Consider the following 21,121-nt stretch of genomic DNA (forward strand, 5'->3'; position numbering starts at 1 on the left):
CAAACACCACCTTAAGTTAGTTTTAAGTGCTTATTTCTAAAAGTTTGGGGTATTTGTAATTATTTCGGAAAATGAACTTAAATAGAAAAATCAAGATTAGGGATACTTTAAAAAAAATAGCTAAAGTAAATTATTTTAAGAGAAGCAAAAGCAAAAGTTGATTTTGTAAACACCTGAAAACAAATTATGAACAAAAAAAAAACTTATAATCACTTTCAAAAAACTTTTGCAAACACCACCATGTCAATAGACTTATAAGATGATTTTGCCAGTTGTTGCTTTATTTTTGTAATATGCTATTGTTTACTAAATGAACTATTATATTCGCAAATGTTTACATTGTATATAAATCTGCTATTTCATATTCTAATCTACCATTGATTTTTTAATTCAACTACATATTCTAGATTTGATTTATTTCAATCATTAAATTGTTCTCATTCTACTATTGTCCATAATGACATTTGTAAAATCAGTACAATATTAGTATTCAACTATTGTTCATCAAATCACCATTAAAACGACCACGCAACCAATATTCTTCTATTTTTCAGCAACCAACTTTATATTTAGGATTTTACTAAATATACTATAGTTTCTTTTAATATGCTATACTACTATAGTTGTAATCCACATATATCACTAATTATTTAGTTAATCAAGTATTATATGATTGTCCACTTTTGTGTAAGTCACCAAATTTATAAGGTATACGTTTATGATGTATACTGGACTGTGCTAATAGAATACTGACACTATTCGTTTTTTTCTTATTGTATCACTAAAATCTGCTATTGCAATTGCAAACAACAAATAAAAAATAAGAATTACAAAATATAGGAAAAATAGAATAGGAGAAAGAGAGAAATAACAATACGTAATAAAATAGAAACCCCCCATTGTGTTATGGGTTGATTACATGGAATATATATAGAGAAATATTCCAAGGTAATAGAGTTTGACTAGGTAACTAAATCCTAACTAATCTAGGTAACTGAATCATACTAGAATCATAATATTATGAGAGTTCTATAATATAATATTCTCTAACACGCCCCCGCAGTCGAAACGTGACGAACGTGAAGACTGGACAATCACTTGCTAGCACGCTCCCGCAGTCGGAACGGATAAACTCAAAAAGTGAAGACTGGAAAAGAAGTCGTGAAACATAACGCTAGAGACTTCCTCTGTTGAAATATCTGCCAAATTTAAAATCTGCCAAATTTTAAAAAAAATAATAATAATAACGGGAGAGAGAAAAATAAGCATTTTTTTTTTATCGAGATACAGAGAAGAGATGATGCACCACCACCGGGGGAGGGAAGAAATTGGGGTGGTGGTCGCCGGCCATGGAGAAGAAGAGAGGCGGCGGTTAGGTTTTAGGTCATGGAGAAGAAGAAGAAGAAGAAGAAGAAGAAGAAGAAGAAGAAGAAGAAAAGAAGAAGAAGAAGAAGAAGAAGAAGAAGAAGAAGAAGAAGAAGAAGAAGAAGAAGAAGAAGAAGAAAAAGATAGAGAAGATACACCACCGAGAGAGGGAGAAAATTCGGTTTGGTGGTCGCCGGCCATTGAAAAGAAGAGAAGCGGCGGCTAGGCTAGGTTTTAGGCCATGAAGAAGAAGAAGAAGAAGAAGAAGAAGAAGAAGAAGAAGAAGAAGAAGAAGAAGAAGAAGAAGAAGAAGATAAGAAGAAGAAGAAGAAAAAGAAGATAGAAAAAGAAAAAATATTAGAGTACCACCACCGGGGAGGGAGAAAATTGGGTGGTCACCGCCATGAAGAAGAAAGGCGGCTAGGTTTTCACCGCCATGGAGAAGAAAGGCGGCTAGGTTAAAAAAACCTAAACCTGGTGCTCTGATACCATATAGGAAAAATAGAATAGGAGAAAGAGAGAAATAATAATACGTAAAAGAATAGAAACCCCCCCATTGTGTTATGGGTTGATTACATGGAATATATATAGAGAAATATTGCAAGGTAATAGAGTTTGACTAGGTAACTAAATCCTAACTAATCTAGGTAACCGAATCATACTAGAATCATAATATTATGAGAGTTCTATAATATAATATTCTCTAACACAAAATGCAAACAGTAAATAACATATGCAACTTTAAACAACAATTGCAAAATGCAAATTGAAAATGTAAATAAAGGCTTTTTGCAACAATGTGAAAAGGGAAACTGAAGTCGAGCATATGAGGACTATAATACAATGCACATCAAATTACTAGTAACATAATAATGCATAACACAAGTACATCAAGATACAACAAGCATTGCTATTATAAAATAGTTACAAAGTGTAAACTGAAATTACTAGCAAATATGAATTGCAAATGACAACAACAGATCACCCATGGATGTTAACATGAAATGCAAACAACTAATAACGACTTCAATTAAGAGCAAACATGGACAACAAAAGTTTATAACAACTTCAATTGCAAAGTGCAATCTGCAATTACAATTTTAAATCAAATTATGGAACAACTAAATGTATTCTCCAGTATAAATGCACACCAAATTAACCACAACAACATGTTTTAACACAATAAATTCGACATGCAAACCCAACAACCGTAAAAAAAAAGTGCAAACGAAAACTACCCAAAAAGCATACAAGTTGAAGCTAAATTATAGCAAATTGCCCCAATTAGTAACGAGTCAATACGTGTAAAAAATAATGCTTTATTAACTATAAAAATTATGTATTAATAATTATAAAATAAAAAAAGAAAACAATCGATTGAAGCCCGGTTGAACCGGTCCAACCATGTCCCAGTAGCTTGCCTAGGTCAATTTTCGGTGCGAGTTTCAAAACATTGGTCAGCAGCTCAATATTCCCAGGTTCAATGAATTGTGTTTCCTTAATTAAAACAAAAATGAATAGATATTGGAACATGAAATAATAAGAAATAATTAAATCAAGCACCCTCAGGCTGTGGAGTCGGTTAAGTAATAAAAGTCCATTTTCTTCCATCAAACAGGTGGGGCCCATTTCTCGATTTTATCATTTAATAATAATAATAAAAAAAAACATGTACATTCTTAGTCTCAAAGACATTCCATGGTGTCGCTTCGCCTTCCTCGGCGGCCCTGGACAGCCCCAATTCAACATTTTTCTTAACATAGAGGAGAACCTTAATAAACACTTTACACTAGTTTTTATTACAAGCAACCCACTATAAAAGGATGATGACATTAGCTCTTGATAATTCACTTCCAACCGTATACATATACATATATATATATATATATATATATATATATATATATATATATATATATATATATATATATATATATATATATATATATATATATATATATATATATATATATATATATATCTGTCTGATTGTTGTTAAGCTTATAAAGAATGGCAGAAACTATAACCAACCAAACAATATTCGAGGCATTTTTCTCCCGCTGGTTAATCAGCCAGGAACATCACCTCCACGACCTCCTTCAACTCATAGAAAGTGGAGATGAACAAAACGAGCAAATGTGCAACAACCTTATCAGTGACAATATAGCCCACTACAAACAATACTTCCAAGCCAAGAAAACACTTGTCCGACAAAACGTATTTCTTGTGCTTGCACCAACTTGGGTTAGCTCATTCGAAAGAGCCCATCTCTGGATTGGTGGCTTTAGGCCTCGTTTGGCGTTTCGAGTCGTTATCAACAATGTGTTTGACTTGACGGATGATCAAACTCAGAGGATTAACAGAGTGATCGCGGAGATTAAGGAGGAGGAAGACCAACTCACCCATGAGTTCGATAAAGTTCAAGAGAGAATGGTAATTTATTTATAACCTTCTTCTTTGAAAATGACCTAGGATTTCATTTCATAATGCATATAGCTCCAAATCTGAACGAATTTCTCAGTTATCTTGGTATTTGAAAATTGCCCCAATTTTAAGTTTTAATTTACTGTAGATATCTTCGTCAATATTGGAATTGACGAGGCAAATGGGAAGGCCGCCAAGGAATGGGGCATCAGATCGTAACATGGAGACAGCAGTTGATACGCTGAAATTGTCGATTGAGGCTCTGGTGGAGTGCGCTGATTTTCTGAGAAGAAAAAGTTGTGGAAAGATAATGGAGATATTGAATCCAACTCAGTGTGTGAGGTTTTTGGCGGCGGCCGCTCAGCTGCAAGTTAATCTAAGGAGATTGGGGATGGAAAGAGATGAAAATAGACTACATTCTGCCTAATTCTACTACCAAAAAAAGTTTATTTATCATCTCTCTCTCTACTTATGAGTGGTTTTATTTTACCAGCTGATGGTTTTCATGTTCCCAGCTTCTCTGTTTTTGTTTCGTATCTTTTCTTAATGGTGTGTGTATGTGTGATCACGAGTCATTTCTAAGTGAAGCATGCTGTCGTCATAAATAAAATTCTCTTTATATTTCAATTGGACCGGAGGAGTTGGAAATAGACACGGCCATGGGCCGGTATTCGGCCTGGAACCGTCTCGAACCAGTCCGTTGACCGGTAAACCGGCCGTATACATCGGGTCGGGCCCAGTTCTAGAAATAGGTGAATTGTGAACCGCCGGGCCGCCCCGAATTTAAGAAAAAATTAAAAAAAAAGCTGAAAAAAGCTTTAAAAAGTTCAACTGGCCCGGTGAACCGGCTAAGTGAACCGGCCGTTATTTGTTTTTTTTTTTGAATTTTTTTCTCCACCATTTTTTTTCCTATAAATACCCTCACACCCCATTCAAATCTTTTTATTTATTTCCTTTTGTTTTTTTTTCCTATTTAAAAGTAATTATTTTAATTTATTTATTCATCAAGTATTTAAATGGGGCATGCTAAATCCCACACTAAAATTTATTAAATACCACATATAAATTAAAAAAAAAATCTCTCTCTACTTATATTCTCTCTAACTTTTTCTATGATGATTTTTTCCAAGTCACTCAAAATTCGTTAATCTTTTACGTGAATAATCATAAAAAGTGAGTTTAGGTTTATTTAATATTTTTCAATTTCATTATGCTTTTTTAATTATTTAAGTTCATATCAATTCGAATTTCTTTCTCAAATTCCAACTTTATTTTAGTTTGAACACATGAAGATTTTTCCCAAATTTGAACTTGGAATGATATGGACGTTTTTAGTGTATGATTTTGTTAAAAAAATAGGGAAAAAGAAGAAGGGTGGGGAAGAAGAAGAAGAGATTTTAGAGAGAATTTTTTTCAATTGTGTGTATGATTTGGTAAAATTGGTGTGGGATTTAGTATATCAGATTTAAAAAAAAAACATATATATATATATATATATATATATATATATATATATATATATAATATATATATATATATATATATATATATATATATATATATATATATATATATATATATATATATATATATATATATATATATATATATATATATATATATATATATTTCCTGGCATGCCCGAAACCGGCCCGGATAGACCCGGAATCGGAGTGAAATTTTTGAATTTAGTCAATTTCGATCCGAATTTGGAATCGTATTTTTAATTTTGATTTTCGAAATTCCGAATTCCAATTTTTCCGAAATTATTTGGAACATAATTGTATCGAAAATTCCGATTTCCGATCCAATTTTAGTTCCGAATATTACTATGATTTTTCGAAATATATAATATAACTTTATGATATATTTTATAATTCCATAATATAACCTATGTGTTATTTTATATGAAAAATATAAATATGAAGGATCAAGTAATTTAAAATCTTAGAAAAGATTAATTGATATTGTGTTTTGTCAAGTTCTCTTTTGGATGTTCTTGCATTTTTCGCAAAAAAATAAAAAAGAAAGAAAAAAATTGTTAAAATTTGCATTATATCTGAATTTGGGAACAAGAAATTATAAAACTAAAGTAATTTTGGAAATTTCTGAAATTCCACCGATTTCGAGGCATTTCGAAATTGGAATGAAGTTTTGCATTCCGATTTATTTGGAATGAAAATTGGAACCAATTTTCTCACTTCCAAAAAAAATTGAATTTTTTTCGAAAAGGTCATTTCCGACCCATTTTATCCGATTTTCAACCCTACGTTGAACTAAAGTACTAATATCAGACTCGGTATTGAGGGGAAGGCAACAAAGGCAATCCTTGAGCCCCCGATGTTTACATTAAGGCTCTGATTGGTTCATGGATTTCAAAATAAGAAAAATGAAAATGCAAAGGAAAAGGAATTCAAAGACCTTTGAAATCCCAATTGTGTTTGGTTTAGGGGTGTGAACGAGCCGAGCTCGGCTGTTTTGGCAGGCTCATCGAGTTATTTTTTTTGGGCTCGAGCTCGAGCTCAATATGTTGTTTTTATTTATTTATTTATTTTTTTTTTTTTTATTATTAGTTTTTTATTAAAAAATATTTATAGTATAATGAAAAAAAAAATATAAAATAAATAATAAACTGTAGTTATATATATTTTTAATTTTTTTAAGTTATTTTTATATTATTATTATAATATTTTATAATAATAATAATAATAATAATAATAATAATAATAATAATAATAATAATAATAATAATAATAATAATAATAATAATAATAATAATAATAATAATAATAATAATAATAATAATAATAATAATAATAATATATGAAAAAAAAAACAAACACACAAGCTCGCGAGCCGGCTCGCGAGCTGGTGAACAACTATATTTGGGCACGAGCTCGAGCTCGTCCAAAGCTAAAACTCGTGAGCTCGAGTTCGAGCTCGAGCTCGAGTTCGAGCCTCTGTCGAGCCGGCTCGGCTCGTTTACCACCCCTAGTTTGGTTCCTAAGAAAAATTGTGATGAAAATAATTTTGAGAAAAATCATCTTCCTTAGTTTTGTTTGGTTCTTAACGATAAATAATAGAGAAAAATAACAAGTAAATAATATTATTACTAAAAACTAAATTAAATTTTAAAATTATCTTCAATACTGCCTAACCCCAAACCAACCGCTACTCCAGACCCCCCACCCACCACCACGCACCTAAGAATAAAAAAAAAATAAAAAATAAATTAAAGACCACAATAAATAATAATAATAATAATAATAATAATAATAATAAGAATAATAAGAATAATAATAATAAGAATAATAATAATAATAAGAATAATAATAATAATAAGAATAATAATAATAATAATAATAATAATAATAATAATAATAATAATAATAATAATAATAATAATAATAATAATAATAACAATAATAATAATAATAATAATAATAATAATAATAATAATAATAATAATAATAATAATAATAATAATAATAATAATAATAATAATAATAATAATAATAATAATAATAATAATAATAATAATAATAATAATAATAATAATAATAATAATAATAATAATAATAATAATAATAATAATAATAATAATAATAATAATAATAATAATAATAATAATAATAATAATAATAATAATAATAATAATAATAATAATAATAATAATAATAATAATAATAATAATAATAATAATAATAATAATAATAATAATAATAATAATAATAATAATAATAATAATAATAATAATAATAATAGGGGAAATTGGCTAGACACCCCTTATTTTGAACTTATATAGGGGGAGATCCAATATGTTAGATAAATATAGGTGTAGGTCCCTTCATAAAAAAATAATGTAAATTAAATTTAATTATTTGTGTATGGACAAAAACACCCTCAATTAATATATAATTTTATATTAATGTGGTTAACAAATCCCACTAATCACTCTTTTGTCTCACCCACACTCACGTGCGTCTCTCTCCTATTCATTTACTCTTCATTCCTTCTCTCTTCTCTCTCTCCCTCCCACTCTTCTCACGTCCCCTCTCTATTTCTCCTTTCTTTCCTCCTGTCTTCTTTCTCTCCTCCCTTATATCCCTTTTAATTTTTATCTGTAAGAAAATTTATAATTTTTTCAAATTATTCAATTGAATATCATTCCGCAAGCAGAAAAAAATAATAATAAATAAATGCCAAATAAATTAGCAAATGAAATAGAAAACGGTAAATTGCAATTTAAAATATTAGAATTTTTATTGTTATTATTTGCATATAGATTATTTGCATATAGATGAAGCGTGAGGTAGGAGCGCTTAGCAAGTCGAGATTGCCACGGAAACCAATCCGTACAATCGGGACAGCAGCGGTGCAGCGGCAGCAGCGGTGAAACGGCCACGGCGGCGCGTGGATTTCACGCGCGGTCTTCCGGGGCGGCGCGTGGGGTAGCGTGCGGCTTCGGCTCGTGCGCTGCTCCTCGATTCCTCGATCTTCGATCTTCCTCCTCTCGGATTTCACCTCGTATACTTCGATCTTCTAAACACGTGGCACTAGACACGTAATAGTTAGAAAAACGGAAGAAAAAAGAGAAGGAAAGAAACTACCGAAGCAATCGGCCGATGAACGGCCGATTCTGGTGAAATTCCGGCTACGACGCCGGTGATGGCCGCGGGTGAGAGAGGCCGAGAGAGAGAGGTGGACGGCTGCTAGGGTTAGGGTTTCACTTTTTGTGCAAGACCTACAAATCTTGTATTTATAGTGTCTTGCATAAAACCCTAGCGGGCTTAAGTTGGACCGGGCCCATCAGCTTAAGTTCGTTAGTTCCTTTAATTGCTCGTCTCTCTTAATTCAATGATCGGAAAATTGCAAAAATTACATTTTCGGAATCATTATAATATCCTCGTCATTACGAGTGGCATCTTTCATTTTCCAACTTTCCAAAAGTGGAAACCCTAGTTCAGTGCACTTTCTAAATTTGGAGACTTCCCGATTTAGAAAGTTCACTAACACGTTCGCCTATTCTTTTCCTTTTCTTATTCTCATTCATAATTCCAAATTACGAATGTTGGATCCAATCATATTGACTTCCAATCATGCAAAGATAAACTATTTTATCTCTGACCGTTTATTCAAAGATCTCATGTGCACGAGCAGTGTGACCCTCGATGGTTCAGGTGTAAGCTAGCCGTGGGTCCACAACCCTTTGTGGTCAAAACTCGTCCCTTACAGTTACGATTAAGATGAAGCTCGTTTCACCTTAATCACCCAACAAATCAAGATTGGCGTCTAGCAACTACGCGTCATGATTCCCTAGATACAAATGAAGTGCCTGCAAGAACCTTCAGATATAGTTAACGTACAGTACGGTCCCTTCGATTCATATGTCCCGATCGAACTAGAGGCATTGGTTCATCGAGACCTCTTTATATGTTCGATGACGGTGCGATCGTTCTAAGTGTTGTAATCCTTACGTGCATGACTTAGAGAATCGAATTCTCTAATCATCACTTAGTCTGCTCTGGCCAGAGACTTAGAATGATTACAAACTTTCAGAACACACAGGACATCCAAGACTATTCTAGCGATCGAATCCCCGACTACAATGCACAGACCTCCCACTAGATTTCGGACTGCACGAACACTGGCCCTTGGGATGGTCCTCGGTGGAACTCAGGGACAGGTCACGATACAGCTGGTCCTCTAGTGAAGTCACGGTGATGTCTAGGTCATAAGGACTAATGGTGTACAACTATACCATAGATATCTCTACTCGATTATTGGGAACCACTTAGAGATTTCTAGGGTGAGGGAGTTCAGTGAACTCGTCAACTTACGAGCACCCACTTATGCATGCCGATATCACAATACCGTTTACTAATGAGATGCAGTACACATACACTAAGTGCTAGTCTTAATGGGAAAGGCCGATATCCTCATTAGTGGCGTAACCCTTCGACTAGGAACACGTTTAACAGTTATAATTCTTGAGTAAATATCTCACGATCCTAACGATCAATTACTAGTACTTGTAATAACTGTAAGGACTATATCTATGCTTGTGACAAATGGACAAAGATATAGAATGCCAAGGTGTTTTATCATTAATACGAATAAAGGTTCGTTTATTACAATAATAAATACGAAAGACCACAGCCACAAGTTGGCTTGTTGGTCACCTACTCTAACAACTATATAGTCACATGCAGTCATATATAGTCACATGTAGTAACAAGAAGGAACATAACTACATGTGACTATAGTTGACCATATGGGGTTATAGTTCACTAAAGTAAATATGTCAAAAGAAATGCTTTTCATTGTTTTTGTATTTTAAAAAAAAATTATGTAATGTAATTCGCTTGTTTCACATTTGTTCTTCGTTTTCTTTAACTCGTATTTTTTGCTCACGGGTTTTGCTATTTGTATAACTTGCAGAGAATAATATGCAGAGAAGTGTCATGTGAAGTTACATTCATGCTACAGTACTCCAGACTTTATGTCACTATACATATATAAGTATAGATAATTGTAGATAATTATAGTCACATATAGTTATATGTATGCCTAATGTTTTTTAATGTACAATAATATTTGTTTATGTTCGAAGAATATATGAATATCATTGTGTTTTTTCATTTGTTCGTTAGTTGATTTATAATATCAAGTTTCAAATTATGAATTTTATTATTGTTGTAGATGAATTTTGGGGCAAAAAGACAGTTTATGACTACATAAAACTATACATGACTATATAACTTGTATACTATAGTCATATGTAGTATACTTTCAATATAGTAAATTTATTAAAATTTCAATTAATAAAAAAATATATAATAAAAAATTGAAAAAAATTTAAAAATTTAAAAATTAAAAAACTAAAAAAACAAAATTAAAATATTAAAATATTAAAAATTAAAAAAATAAAATTAAAAAAATTAAAAATTAAAAAAAAAAGATATATATATATATATGTATATATATATATATATATATATATATATATATATATATATATATATATATATATATATAAAGTAATAATTAAAATAAACATTTATATTTTTATTAAAAAATCTGTAAAAATGATAAATGCAGGGTCCAAAAATACTAAATGCAGTTGGCTTATAGTGCTGAATGCAGTTGGCAAAATTACTGAGTGCAGTTGGGCGAAAATTGCATTTAAGGGCACAATAGTACTTTTCCCTCTCCAGGGAGGTACCTCAAAGGAAGATTTAAGGGGTGGACTTATCCCTATATATTTTCCATATGAAGGGTGTATATCAAATGGACCTTTAATTTTTAGGGCGAATGGCAAAAAGGCCCATCACATGGGACTTAAATGCATTTTGGTCCACAAAAAAAACAGTCTCCCAATTAAACCCATCCCCATGTATTTAGTCTAAAATACCCTCCATAATATAATTCTTATCAATTCCACCCATTATGCTCTAACTTCCTTAATATTACACATTGACCCCAGATTTAAACAAATATATCACATTAACCCCCAAATTTTGTTTTTCAGAAAATAAATTTTTTTCCGAAATATTTTTTTTTCCGGCTAGATTCCGGCGTTGACTTTTTTTTTTTCTGAAATTTTTTCCGGCCGGTCAACCACCGTTGACTGCCGGTCTCCGGCGTTGACTTTTTTTTTTTTTAATTAATATTACTATCTTGACTACTAAATTACTGTCTCAGACAGTAATATTACTGTTTGGGACAGTAATATTATGAATATTATTTTCCAAAACAGTAATATTATTAATATTATTGTCTAAGACAGTTAAATTACTGTTGGATACAGTAATTTAGCAGCCAATGTAGTAATATTAATTAAAATAATTTTTTTTAAGAAATAAAAAGTCAATTTACAGTTAAATTACTGTCTCGGACAGTTAAATAATTGTTGGAGACAGTAATTTAGCAACAAATACAGTAATATTAATTAAAAATATTTTTTTTAAGAATAAAAAAAGTCAATTAACAGTTAAATTACTGTCTCCGACAGTTAAATAACTGCTGGAGACAGTAATTTAGCAACGAATACATTAATATTAATTAAAATATTAAAATAAAATTAATTAACAGTTAAATTACTGTCTCCGACAGTTAAATAACTGCTGGAGACAGTAATTTAGTAGCAAAGACAATAATATTAATTAAAATATTTTTGAAGAAAAAAAAAGTCAATTTACAATTAAATTACGGTCTCCGACAGTTAAATATTTGTCGGAGACAGTAATTTAGCAGCCATGACAGTAATATTAATTAAAATATTTTTTTTAAGAAAAAACAAAATTATTAAAAAAAAAAAAAAAAGTTAACGCCGGAGACCGCGGTTAACGACAGTTGACCGGCCGGAAAAATATTCTGGGGAAAAAAAGTTAAAAAAAAAAAAAAAAAGTCAACGCCGGCGACCGGCGGTCTCCGGTGGCGGCGGATCAAAATTGGGGTCAAAATTGAAATTAGGGTTAAAATTAGTTAATTGATGAAATATGACTAAATTGGGGTGTAAATCATGAAATTAGAGTTGAATTAGGTTTTAATGAATTGGGGGTAATTTTGGTATATATAAATGAATTTTCCTTATTTGCAAACAAGTTTGAATGAGATGAATTTATTTGAAAGACAAAAAAGTTGGATGTCTCTCTTTTAATTAAATGCACTTGTCATGTGCGGTGTGCCTATTTGCCATTTACCCTAATTTTTAATTATTAGAAAAAGAAACATGAGGTTTTCCAAGTCTCTTGGCATCTATTGGAAATGACTAAAATACCCCTTCCAAACCTTGTTCATACTCGATACATATATAAAACATACACACACACACAGGAGAGTTGACGAGGATAGCCAGTTATGAGTAGTTAGAAAATAGATCGGGAGTGAGCAGCTGAGAAAGACAACCCTCCCTCCTCCGATCCATCTCATCAACCTAATCTCTGGTGTTTCTTTTTCAAGCTAATTAGATAGCCCCATCTCACCAAATCCAGCACCTCCAAATAAACTAATTATTATTCAACCAACTAACAAACATACATACAAACAAACAAACAAACTTAGCTTCTTCTCCAATTTATACTATTATTATAGATTAAAACACAAGAATAAAAAAATGTCTCTTGGTGATCTCATTCTCATTAATTCTCTCTTCTTCTTCGCTCCCCATAATATTCTTCTTCTTCTTCTTCTTCTTTCCTTTCTTACTACTAATCCTTCAATTCTCTCATCTCTCATTAATCGATGCAGCTCTCACTCCGCCGCAAGTTCTCCCCGGCGCTCTTATCCGCCTCATTCACCATGAAACCCTCGGCCTCCGCCGCCAGAAAGGGAGGCAACCTCTCCGCGTTCGTGGTGGTGTTCTCCATCTTCCTCTTCGGATGCTTCATGTACAACGAGGACGTCAAATCCATCGCCGAGTTCCCGTTTTCCGCACACCCGGCCGCCAGCAGTAAAGATCTAGATCATTATACTCGAATTCAAGAAAACGAATTAAGAAACGGCGGCGGCGAAACCACCACCACCACCACCACCACCACAGTTTCTGTTGTTATGAACGCAAGAACAGTGGTGGAAACACAAGCTGTCGATGATAATGATGACGTGGAGGAGGAGATTGAAATACCCTCTGAAGATTGCGATTTGTTTGCAGGGAAATGGGTTTTTGATAACTCGAGTCATCCAATTTACAGAGAAGAACAGTGTGAATTTCTGACTGCGCAAGTGACTTGCATGAAGAATGGAAGACAAGATTCTTTGTATCAGAACTGGAGGTGGCAGCCCAATCATTGTTCTTTGCCTAAGTAAGTTCCTTTTCTTTAATTATTTATTTCATCGATCTGTTAATAATTATTAATAAATATTGTTTAATTAGATTTAAAGCCAAGTTATTGCTAGAGAAACTGAGAAACAAGAGGATGATGTTTGTCGGGGACTCATTAAATCGGAATCAATGGGAATCCATGATCTGCTTGGTTCAATCTGCAGTGCCACCTGGCAGCAAGTCCTTGACCAAAAATGGCTCTTTATCTGTTTTCAGAATTCAGGTCTCTCCTTCTCTCTCTCTCTCTCTCTCTCTCTCTCTCTCTCTCTCTCTCTCTCTCTCTCTCTCTCTCTCTCTCTCTCTCTCTCTCTCTCTCTCTCTCTCTCTCTCTCTCTCTCTCTCTCTCTCTCTCTCATAATGATTAGGGGTCCATGCACTATTAATTTTTTTGTTATTATTATTATTATTATATGGTTGAATAATCAATAATGTCTATCTGTCTGACATTACTGTTTGATATTTTTATTTTATTTGTGATAATGATTGGAACAATATATAAATAATAACATGCATATATTCAACAAAAGGAAAAGTCGTCACAAAAACAATTAATTAGCAAGTGGGCAACTTAATTATTATTTAATTTATATAAATTAAATAGTCGATTACTTATATATACTATACTCCACTTTCTGGTTATTTAATTAAAACATAATAATATATATATCAACTGCAGAAAGTGATGTTTTTCGTGTTGCTTAAATAACAAGTTGTACGTACCAAATACATTTTCCTAATCAATTATCATCTATATATATTATATGTATATATATTTGAAGTAGAAAAGGCACGAGTGGGTGGTGTAACAACCATCACCAACTTATTTGAATAATAATAATAATATGTATAGAGTATAATAATGATTAAATAATTAATTTATATAAACTTATTTGAACATATATATATAGGTTGTACTGAAATATGAATGAATTGATTGAGCAGGATTACAATGCGACGGTGGAGTTCTACTGGGCGCCGTTCTTGGTGGAGTCAAACTCAGATGATCCAAAAATGCACAGCATCTTGGACCGGATTATAATGCCCGGTTCAATCAAAAAGCACGGCAACAATTGGAAGAATGTTGACTACCTCATTTTCAATACATACATTTGGTGGATGAACACTTTTTCCATGAAAGTTTTGTAAGTATAGTACTACTATCAATAAATCATCATCATATATAGTTCACAAAAACTGCATGCATGTTGCATGTGTTACGTAGATTTGAATGAAAGAATGAATAAATGAATTAAACAGGAGAGGATCGTTCGACAAAGGGGCGACGGAGTACGATGAAGTGGATAGGGCCGTTGCGTATGGGAGAGTATTAAGGACATGGGCAAGGTGGGTCGACAAACATGTGAATCCGAACCGGACCAAAGTCTTTTTCATGAGCATGTCTCCTCTTCACATCAAGTAACTCCCCAACTCCACTTCTTTTTCACTTTGCTCTAAACCTATAAATTACATTTTTTTTTTCTTTTCTTTTCAAGATTGTTATATATTTTCTCCATTCGTTCACTTAATGTTACAAATCTCATCTACCTATCCTAATAAACGACCCACCTGAGGTAAAGTGTAATTAAGAAAAAAAACCCCTCATATTAAAGAAATTACTTCCGGCTCCTAATAGTTTAATGTAAGAAATTTACAAATTGCAAGGGATGGATGTAATTATGAAAAAATAAAAGATTTTTTTTCGTAAATAGGCCTTACATCAGGGTTGATATTTACCCTTTTAGTTATTATTATTATTTTTCTTAATCACAACCATATAAAGAAACCATGCATTTCCATCATTAATGTGTCACGTCATCACATAATGAGATGGGATAAGTGTCAAAATAATGATTTATATATTAACCTAATATAACATAATTAATGTTAATTTGATGCATGTATGTATGTGTGAAGGAGCTTGGATTGGGAAAACCCGGAAGGAATAAAATGTGCGAAAGAGACAGCCCCAATTCTGAACACATCAATGCCACTAAATGTGGGCACAGACCGAAGACTACTTGTTCTTGCAGCAAATATCACACAGTCCATTAAAATGCCTGTCTATTTCCTCAACATAACCACACTCTCAGAATACCGCAAAGATGCACACACCTCAGTACACACTATCCGACAGGGCAAAATGCTTAGCCCCGAACAGCAGGCTGATCCAGCCACATTCGCCGATTGCATTCACTGGTGCCTGCCCGGACTGCCCGACACTTGGAACGAGTTCCTCTATGCTCGTATCATATCACGTTCTTGATACATATATATCCAACACCACCACCAACCTCTTTATTAATGCATCTCTCTCTTAAATTCTTACATACTAATGTGTCGCTAAAGATTTTGTCCTTTTTCATGGGCATCTTTTTTTTTTTTTTTTTTTTTTTAAATTTTTTAGTTAGTTCGTTTTATTTTTGGCCATGTGATTAAGGTGGCAGTTGGCGTAGGTTGAAATTAAAGTATTTGCCGATTGGTTTGGCACTCAATTGTAAAATGAATTTGTTACAAAGAAAAGAAAATTAATAATACGAAAGTGAAATGGTAACCATTTCTTTCTTTAATTGTGTTCTTTCCATGATATGTAGAGTTTGTATTCTTGAATAGATGGGTGAACTACCGGCCGTTGAGTCAAAGGAGTGAGTGCCCATTACATTAGAGTAACTCCAATGCTAAACATCAAAATTGGATTATCAAATGTTCATTTGATAATTAAGATAATAGTTTAATATCTATTTACAATTTATCTACTCCAACCATTGTTATCTAAATCAATAATCAAGTGGAAGTTTTTTAGTGATTTTATTTGTAATTGTCACGTGTCATTTTGTGATTGGATTTTTAGGTAGTTATTTTTTTGATAACTCAATATCCGGAATGTATTTTTACATTCAAAGAGGTAGAATATCAAAATACTTACCAATTTTGATACTCCCATTGGAGTGGATAATTTTAATTTTGAAATATAAAAAAGGTAGTTAATGAATTTGATAATCCATTTGATACTCCCGTTGGAGTTGCTCTTATTAATTATGAGCATTGTTGTTAGAGCATTATACTAACAAGATTATTAAGATCTGAAAGATTGAAAGGGGAAAAACCATATTTCTTATTCAGAGAGCATTAAAAATCTTGAATTACAAAGGTGATGAAGAACGTAAATATAGCTTTAGCTGCTAATCTACTCTATCCGGTTGCCTTTACTAACTAGGATCTTTCTAGCATTCGATAGCTCAAAAACTGGGTGAGATCAGATACTGCATAAATTATCATTCATTTTCCATAGATTATATTTAAACCGTTGAATCAAAAAGTGAATTGGGATTTCCTTGAAAAATGAATAAAATAATAATTTGAGCAGTTACTCATCTATCCTTCTCACTTAAAATTATTTATTACATTAAAATAAAATAGGTTAATATTGAATAATTTGAAATTATTTATTACATTAAAATAAAATAGGCTAATATGGAATAGTCTGATTTACCCCCAACAAAAAACATTTAATAAAATCAAATGTACCAATTATTAAATAATTGAATTAAAGAAAGAAAATCCTTATAATTTTTTTCCAATTTAATAATATATTTTAATATACAAACAATTCAATATTTCGTTTTATATATTTTTTTACTAACTAATTTTTTTTTTTAATTCATTTATCCTCTCAATATAAATGGTTGTTTGAGCTCAAATTTTAGGGGGCCTGAATTCGCGGGAGGAGGGTTATGATCCAGAGCGGGTTCTAACTTCAGTCCAGGTCCGGAGTTGAAACCGAATTTTTAATTTTTAATCCGAAAAATGCTGTGATTGAAGATCGAACTAGAGTTTCACAAAATTGGATAGTAAGGCTAATCGCCGAGTTCAGCAAATATTTGAGAAATAACTAGCAAGACTTGTATATAACGTAAACTAAAAGTGAAAAATAATTATAATAAATAATGTTGAGTTATGAATTATTAAAGGTGTGGATGACCACCATTACTCACCATTACTCCCACCACTACTCCCACCATTTACTCACCATTATAGGCTCATAATTCCTTGTAACTCATGACCTTTCATGGTCTTACTTGTACTATATATAGTGCTCCATTGTATTGAGTTGGAGAGACAAGAAGAACAAGAGAATAATATGTTTGCTTCTCTCTATATTACTATGTCAATTCATCTTTGCTTTGTTCTTCTTTAATAGTTTCTCAACAAAATTGATTATTAATTAACATATTCATTGTTATTAAATAATTATAATTAAAATATTGACAAATGTAATATAATAAAAAAAATAATAATAAATAATTTTAAAGGACTTCAACTAAATCCATTTAAATCGTATGATTCGATTTAAATATTTGAATAAAATGTAATTGTAAAAAAAATTATTAAATTTTACGATTTACAATTTGATCCTTATGATTTTACAAATTAAATTTTATTATCTTTTATAGTAAAATTCAATTAAAAATATATTACTTCAACTATAAATGGTTAATTTGATTATACGTCATTGTCAATAGTTGAGCTTAATCAATTTAAATCTTTGAATAAAACTTATGAATTGAAATAATTTGATCTTAACCGATTCAAATCCTACGAATAATAGATTATTCTTACGATTTCAACGAATTATATTTTATTATTTTTATGATAAAATTCAATAAAAAAATATATTATATTTTCATTATAAATAGTCAATTCGATTAATATTTTTTTTTCCAATAATATATGCCTTTAGGCCTCATTTGGTTCGTGGGACAGGATTGAAAAGGATTATATCAAAGCCTCTAGATTACACTGTTTGGATAAGCCAAAAAAAAAAAATACCCAATCGCGTCTTTGGTTTGTCTAATTAACTTTCATAGTAATTATTGGTTTAGATCGTTCATGTGTTTGGTTCGTGTGATAACGACGGATAAAAATGTAAAAAATCGTTTCTGCCCTTTGCCTTTGCTTCTACATCTATATAAAGCCTGCGTCTATGTTTTTTTTCTTTGTATTTTTTTTCTTTGTTTGAAGCACTGGTTTTATCTTTGTTTTTGTTTGTTCCCAAAAAACATTGGTTGCCAATAAATATTGCGAAAATTATTAAAAGACGATGAGCTCCGGCAGTTGTAACAGTTTTCGTGATCGGGAACGGAACGTGGGGTACTGTAGCAACGGCCAGGGTCATAACCATCCTTTTGTTTGCCACAGCGGCATTGCCGTGAAGTTCCGAACTTCGTGGACGGAACTAAACCCAGGACGCCGATTCGTTTCATGTCCGACGAGAGGGGTAAGTTTAGGTCAAGTTCGTTCATGACGAAATATTTCCCTAATTAGCGTCTTGCTCTTTTTGGATTTCTTGTAGCAAGCTATGTGCAACTTCTTTTACTGCTGAAATTTGTGACCGAACGAAGAACATAATACCTGGATTATTGAAGAAGAACTATGCTTTAAACTCACAGGTAGCTGCTCATGAATTACAAATTAGAAAGTGGAAATATCTTGCATTTTGTACATCATAGCTCCTTGTAATGACAATAATTTTATGCGTCATCTGAATTTGTTGTGCAACACTTTTCATTTTGTATGGCAGCGTCGTCATGGTTGTACTTGTTCTTTATAATAATGCGATTGAAAAACAAAAGTTAATTATTTGTGTGAACGATCAAACAACCAAATCATCGAATATCTTCTTTGTTTGTTTCCTACAGAGGGAATATATTCGATTTGTGTGGGTGGTATAATTTGCAAATATTAATACCTGTCAAGATAATAATACAGTTGAATACAAACCCCCACATTACATACAGTTGAATTTGTTGTTTGTTCACTTACCTTGAGCAGCCACGTAGTTTGGGGATTATATTGTATACGCAAATAAATTATGTTGTTTGTTACCTCTCCTTGCACATGCACGTAACTTTGGAGGCTAACCCCCCAATGCGGGCGGTCATGGTACTTACGGAGAAATTTACGAAAGAAATGCAAAGCATCTTCAAACCCATGCTACAACACCTGCCTTTACTAACAAGGACATCGTACGACTGACCGTACCAATTAGAACATGACCATACATACGTAAACTGACAAAACATGAAGTCAAAGCTAATATACTTACGAAAAAATAAAACAACAACACATGAATTACGTACTAATTAGACATACACTGGAATACCACTTCCAAGTTCTCAAAAAACGACACATGCACACCACAACCACATTTCTCAAGATTGAGTGACTCCTGAATTAGCCTCAGACTCGGCCAACGATTCATTGTCAGAATCATCCACATTTCCTTCCTCCCACTCTTTAGATGCAGCGTCCCAGTCGTCAATCGCATTATCCCCGTCAACCACTCCCGCCACACCATTGTCCAACTGTTTCGGTGCGTCATTCCGGCCAATCTCAGCCGCCATACCGGCATCTAACTCTGCTGGTGCAGCATCCCAACCCCATTCCCAAGGATCTTCCTTGGGATATTGCATTGTCATGTAGTCTAGATACATTGCTTGATCAGCCTCCCTGTCACAGTCATTTGTCGAGTATTCATCGAACGCGTACCCCACTTCGATTAGTATCAGATCTTTAATGCGATTCCCTTGACCACGACCTTAGTCGATCGCTCCCGCCTCTTTTTCGTCGAAGATGAGTTCACACGTATCGAAATATGCAAAGTTGCTGGCGCGAAAATAATTGTATATGAGTTTCTTGTGCTGCTTCTTCTGCATTAGATACAAACCAATAAAAAATTCACACTAAACAACAAGGTATATTATCCCAAATAAATGACATTATTGTCTTTTATAATTATGGAATAAAATAGAACCTGTCCATTCAATGTCTGGTCGTACGTTTCGTTGGTCGCCACCTTTTTTGTGCGGCGATTGTACTCCACTCCCGGTAACATAAGAAAATTCAGAAATGTGTGGTACCGATTACGCATCATTTGTATCCGACGCTTCACCTCCTCGCTCGTTATCTCCCTCCTATACATCCTACGCATTTCAGCAGCAACCACTTCGAGAACCGAATTGAACACAACATCATCGGCAAGGGTATCGTATGGCAATGAGAAATAATCAACATGTGCCATCATGAAATCGTCATACTCGACCGGCCACTCATTTCCATTAAACGTGGATGCGATACGTTGGTTGTGTGTCATCACCATGAAAATAGAAGCACAAAAATATTAATGTACAAAATCATAAAGAACAAAAAGGATGATATGAGTAACGGATTAAACATAATTTGGCACACATTGGAAGTACTATTCTTTTTTCTAAATTTTGTTTTACAAATAATCATGATTTTGTTCATGTACCTCCCTTGATGCAACTTCAATCGATAATTCCCAGTTTTGTTGAGAGTGTTGATCTTTCTTTTATACATGGATTGGATTGGTTGCATGCACATAAAAATGCCACTTGTAACTAAAGAAATTGCTATGTTCAACCTCAAATATGAAACGTGTGAGAAATTTCCTTGACATAAGTGTTTATCAGCAAATTGGTTTCAAAA

General features: G+C 32.5%; 2 protein-coding genes across 4 annotated transcripts; both read left to right on the forward strand.

Moving 5' to 3' along the window:
* The first annotated feature begins 3,364 nt into the window (after positions 1 to 3,364).
* LOC105969852 (protein ZW2) lies at positions 3,365 to 4,416 on the forward strand. Its single transcript, XM_012994628.2, has 2 exons — positions 3,365 to 3,798; positions 3,938 to 4,416. The coding sequence occupies exons 1-2, from the start codon at positions 3,376 to 3,378 to the stop codon at positions 4,214 to 4,216; spliced, it is 702 nt and encodes a 233-aa protein (XP_012850082.1). The 5' UTR covers positions 3,365 to 3,375; the 3' UTR covers positions 4,217 to 4,416.
* An 8,201-nt stretch (positions 4,417 to 12,617) lies between these two features.
* On the forward strand, positions 12,618 to 16,182 carry LOC105969868 (xylan O-acetyltransferase 1). Of its 3 annotated transcripts, none has more exons than XM_088819847.1 (6): positions 12,620 to 12,737; positions 13,042 to 13,595; positions 13,667 to 13,838; positions 14,558 to 14,757; positions 14,873 to 15,031; positions 15,530 to 16,182. In XM_088819847.1, the coding sequence occupies exons 2-6, from the start codon at positions 13,093 to 13,095 to the stop codon at positions 15,876 to 15,878; spliced, it is 1,383 nt and encodes a 460-aa protein (XP_088675973.1). In that variant the 5' UTR covers positions 12,620 to 12,737; positions 13,042 to 13,092; the 3' UTR covers positions 15,879 to 16,182. The 3 variants fall into 3 exon arrangements, with proteins under 3 accessions (XP_012850097.2, XP_088675973.1, XP_088675974.1); XM_088819848.1 differs by lacking the exon at positions 12,620 to 12,737 and adding an exon at positions 12,774 to 12,909; XM_012994643.2 differs by having other exon boundaries at positions 12,618 to 13,595.
* Positions 16,183 to 21,121: the final 4,939 nt, after the last annotated feature.

This window comes from Erythranthe guttata, chromosome 6 (assembly GCF_056151865.1).
Source record: "Erythranthe guttata isolate IM_541 chromosome 6, IM_541, whole genome shotgun sequence".
Taxonomy (NCBI): domain Eukaryota; kingdom Viridiplantae; phylum Streptophyta; class Magnoliopsida; order Lamiales; family Phrymaceae; genus Erythranthe; species Erythranthe guttata.